This window comes from Populus trichocarpa, chromosome 3 (genome assembly GCF_000002775.5).
Source record: "Populus trichocarpa isolate Nisqually-1 chromosome 3, P.trichocarpa_v4.1, whole genome shotgun sequence".
NCBI lineage: Eukaryota > Viridiplantae > Streptophyta > Magnoliopsida > Malpighiales > Salicaceae > Populus > Populus trichocarpa.
Genome location: NC_037287.2, coordinates 16,787,542 through 16,792,329, shown reverse-complemented (window position 1 = coordinate 16,792,329; position 4,788 = coordinate 16,787,542). Strand labels below are relative to the sequence as shown.

At 32.8% G+C, this 4,788-nt stretch overlaps 1 protein-coding gene across 1 annotated transcript; it reads left to right on the top strand.

Moving 5' to 3' along the window:
- The first annotated feature begins 2,673 nt into the window (after positions 1-2,673).
- LOC7465377 (probable purine permease 4) lies at positions 2,674-4,291 on the top strand. The gene has a single exon (XM_002304578.4). It carries the CDS (start codon positions 2,742-2,744, stop codon positions 3,981-3,983), a length of 1,242 nt encoding a protein of 413 aa, XP_002304614.3. The 5' UTR covers positions 2,674-2,741; the 3' UTR covers positions 3,984-4,291.
- The last annotated feature ends 497 nt before the right edge of the window (positions 4,292-4,788 follow it).

The following is a 4,788-nucleotide window of genomic DNA, read 5'->3' as shown; positions in this document are numbered from 1 at the left end:
TAATTATTTTAATTTTTTTTGGTCATACAGCTTTAAATATTTTCAATTTAATCCTTAAAAGTTCCTTTGTTTTTATCCTGGATTTTTTATTTATTTTCTTTGGGTTGCCTTTGATCGTGTTCCTTAGATGTTTAAGATTGTTTCGTTCTTTAATGACATGTTCATTTTACATGGAAGAGTTTTAAATTATTAGAAAAAAATTAAAAGAAAAAATATCAAATTTGGTATTTGAAAAAAAAATGACATTCCTTTTCCATGTTTATTGTTACAAAGAACATAAATCTACAATTTCATCCCTCAATTTTATTTTTTTAAGTTTAGTATTTTATGGTTTAGAAATGTTCGTTTAGCTTTAAAAATTCATTTATTTTACATTTCAATCCTTAAAATTTAAAAGACGTGAGAGAAAGTTGTCATAATATTTTAAGGGGAGAGAAAACTTTCGAGTTGATGAATTTCAACTACTAATAACTTCGATTTTGATGCCTATGAACTTATCTTTCAAAGTGAAATTTAATGGATATGATTTGACCTTCAATACTGAAAATGTAAATGAGAGCTTAAATATATTTGACTTGAATTTGCATTTTTAGACCAATTAATTAGAATGTGTTTTGTTGTTATAAACAAGATTGTAGTGGTTCATTGGATATTTTTCATTTTTTTCTATGAAACAATCATTGAAAACTAGGTTTTCAAGGTTTAACACTTGGACCTTGATTTTGCGATCACCGGAGCCGCCTCTAATGACTAGAGAAAAAGACTAACAAACAAAGCTTCGTTATCAAATGGACGACGTGTCATTCATTAAATTTCAAAATAAAAACAATTGGGGTGGACAATCCATCACTGAGGAAACAATAAAGTATTAGAAAGCATGGGCTTAGTTTTCTAGGCCTAAGCACACCTAGATTTCATGTTGGGTCAAGCGTGCATGTTAGCCCATACACGCCCAACTCTTCAAATTTTTTTTCATTATTTTTTTCTCTTTTCACATATTTTAATAAAATTAGCTAAATAAAGTTTAAATAATTATCTAACTATTTTATTATTTTTAAATATTATTAAAGTATTTCATGTTAAAGTTACCAATTTATTTCTTAGAGGTAAATATGAACCTAACATGCATAATTTTTTCAATGCATATGAAATATTTATTTAAAATTTTGTATTTAAAATTTGTTCATAATTTTTCTCAATATTAGTTTTTTTTTTTTTTGTATCTATAATACATTTGCATCAAAATTATCAATTCATTTTTATTGTACTGTTTTGTCAGAACTTATTTTTAAGATTATGTTAAGTTTTTGTGTGAAGAAAAGATTTTTGATCAAAAAATATTTTTTTTTTTTAAAAAAAAAACTGCATCAATAAAGGAAACATGATTTGATTAAAAAGATTCACTTTTTTAGATTCACTTTTTTTTAAAAAATTCGATCTTAATCTTAATTGTTTACAATTTTTATACAATAGACAACATAGCTAAAGAAAGATATGTTGAAAAAATGCATAGGTGGAAAAGATAATTTATAGTAACAATTATATTTTCTTACAAAACTTTCAATTATCAAAAAATAATACACTAGAAATTCACTTTTTTTTTTTAAAAAAAAAAAACCATTTCACAAACAAACAAAGAGTCATCATGTAGTGACAGTTCCAATATCAATATAATTACTCTTAGCCCCCCAAGAGCAAGAATTTCGTCTTCTGAAAGGGGGAGACGGACACTTGTGAGAGACCCAGTAAACCCAAAACTGAAAAAGTGAGGAAATGCCATTGCCATCATGCCACCTCGTTGCATGCTCACATTTCACTCACTGGTTGATATCTGGCAAGAACAAGTGGGCTTAGGCAGGGGAGTTACAACAAGAAAAGGATAAACGGGAGAGATAATTAATAATCAGTCAAAGTTAGCCGTTTCGAAGCATAAACTCTCCCTCCACCTGTGCTTTCCTTCTGATTACCATGTGGTATCTGAGCCATTTGTCAAGATTTATATTGAAGAAAGAAACAAAAACTCTTCCTTCTCTCATGCTTTTCCGAATCAAGCCTGCGTTCGCAGTCCTTTTTTAGACAATCATTTATGATGCTGCATTACTGTCTTAGACTCCCCGCGCCATGCTATCAGGGATACCATGTAGAGTCTGGTTCATCGCTGGAACTTTGTAGGCAAGGGGACGAAGATATATACAAAAGCCTAAACCTACCCTTTCAAATAAATTGCTGTATCCCCCATTAATGTTCTTAGAATAAAATTGAATTAATAAATAAATGGCTTCTTTTTTCATGATAGGATCAACCTAACACCAATAGGATAGATAAACTTAACACTGATAAATTGCCATATATGTCTCTACGTTCTTTATTGGAGTATTTCTAGCCTAATCGAACGCAGAAATTATTGAAGGCAGAGAAGAAATGCAGAGGCAAGATTAATTGTAAAGTTATTAATATATTATTATATCCTTGGGTCCTTCTCTCTCTCTCTCTCTTATTTTTTAGAATCTTGGAGCTTTCTGTTGAAGCCGTCCACAGGAAACTTCATATATATGAGCCAAAAATCACATAGACCCCACGATTATGTAAGCACAATACACTTTAAAGTTATAATTCAGGTTCATTTTTCTAACCTAAAATCAACTTGGAGCATTCCTTATATAAGAAGCCAGGAATCAAAAGTCATCCACCTCATTATCAAGAGACTACCAATTTCCTTAGTTTCAACTCCTCTTAATTTAATGGATGTCTTGGTACACGCATCACCTCCAAATTCTCCCAAACCCCATCTCTACTCTCCAAGTGCTCTCAAAACCAAAAACAATATCGAAACAATTCAGGAACAACAAAAGCCACACCAAGATTCCTCATCATCACAATCTCCAGTGATCACCATGAGCAATGATTCAATTAGTGTGCAAGAAGACCAAAAGGCCAGGACAAACAAGAGATATATCTTTCTTTTGGTGATCAACTACTCGTTCCTGTTTGTGGGCTCGCTCTCTTCTAGTTTACTCTCGAAGTTTTATTTCAACCATCAAGGTTCTAGCAGATGGGTCTCTACATGGGTTCAATCCGCGGGTTTCCCTCTCCTTCTCTTCCCTATTTACCTCCCTTTTTATGTCTTCAAATGCACTGATAGACGTCCATTTAGTCTCTTCACTCCAAAACTGTTAATCTTATCAATCTTCATAGGTCTCATGTTAGGCTTGAACAACCTTCTCTTTTCTTGGGGTAATTCTTATCTCCCAGTATCAACCTCATCTCTCCTTTTGTCTTCACAGCTAGTGTTCAATCTCATCCTCTCAGCGATCATAGTAAAACAAAAGATCACTTTTCAAAATTTCAACTGTGTAATCCTCTTGACCCTAAGTTCAGTTCTTTTGGCTTTAGGTTCAAGCCATGACAAGTCCCAAGGTCTAACCCGTGCAAAATATTTCATTGGCTTCTTATCGACAATAGGAGCGGGCTTGTTATTTGCCTTATATTTACCAGTCATGGAGAAGATATACAGAAGGATCTACTGTTATGAGATGGTGGTGGAAATGCAGCTGGTGATGGAGATTGCAGCCACAGCTCTGGCCACCATGGGGATGGCATCAGCCGGTGGTTTTTCAGAGATGAAACGGGAAAGCCAGGTCAGGTTTGATAAAGGAGCAAGGGTTTATTGGGTTACAGTGTTTGCTAACGTGGTTACTTGGCAGTTATGCTTCATGGGCACAGCAGGAATGGTTTTCTTAACATCATCACTAACAGGAGGGATTTGCATGACTGCCCTCTTGGCCATGAACGTGTTAGGAGGGGTGGTGGTCTACGGAGATGAGTTTGGTGGTGTCAAGGTAGTGTCCACTGTTCTTTGTGGGTGGGGTTTTTGTTCTTATGTCTATGGTCTATATCTTAAGATGAAAGAAGAAAAGGAGATGGAGAATAAAAATCATGGGATGGAGATGGCTCATAATGCTGTAGCACCCAACAATGTTTAATGGGTTATTAACATCATGGCTTTTCATGTAAAGGCGATCGAGGAGAGAATTAAGCAGTGCCACTCCTATCCTATGTGTATAGTTAGTACTGATGTAATAATAATCTGAGATGTGATGATGCTGGAGGCAAGATGACGAGTTAGATTCCGTCTCATTCTCCCTTTGGTATTATCAGCCTCATTACAATACTTATCATCTTCATCCTAGTCCCGCTTGAAACTCAGTGTCCACTAGGTGGGTTTATTTTGAGGTTGACTTTATATCTTTTTGAGAAAAAAGAAACAAGAAAATCTGATACACCCCCGAAATCCTTCTCTCTCTTTCAATTCTAACACTGCTGTCAAACAATCATTTCTAAAATATAATTTATATTTTTTCATATACACCTCTTTAAATATAATTTTTTTACTTGAAAACTATATAAATTCACCGTTATTTTATATTTACCGTTATTTTATCAAATAAAACAGATCCATTAATATCTCATGCATAGTTTTGCCAAATAGATCAATTGATATATATGGAGAGTTTTGAACTCATAATCTTTTGGTTAATGATAGATGTTTTTATACTATATTAAAAAATTAATTTAATCTAATATATTAAAAAACAATATTAATTTAATATCTTAAATTTTTAAATAAAATCTCAAAATATAATTTATATTCCCGTCTAACAACTTCTTTCTCTCCTTTTCTTAATTATTGCTTGGATTTAAATAATCTGGCTTGAATATCACACTATATATTCACTGCAAAGTCCAAATAAAAACAAAATTTTCCCCTTTGCAAGGGAAAGTCTTATT

Excerpts from the sequence above, each read along its gene's own strand:
- LOC7465377 (XM_002304578.4), top strand. The coding sequence starts at position 2,742 with ATGGATGTCTTGGTACACGCATCACCTCCAAATTCTCCCAAACCCCAT.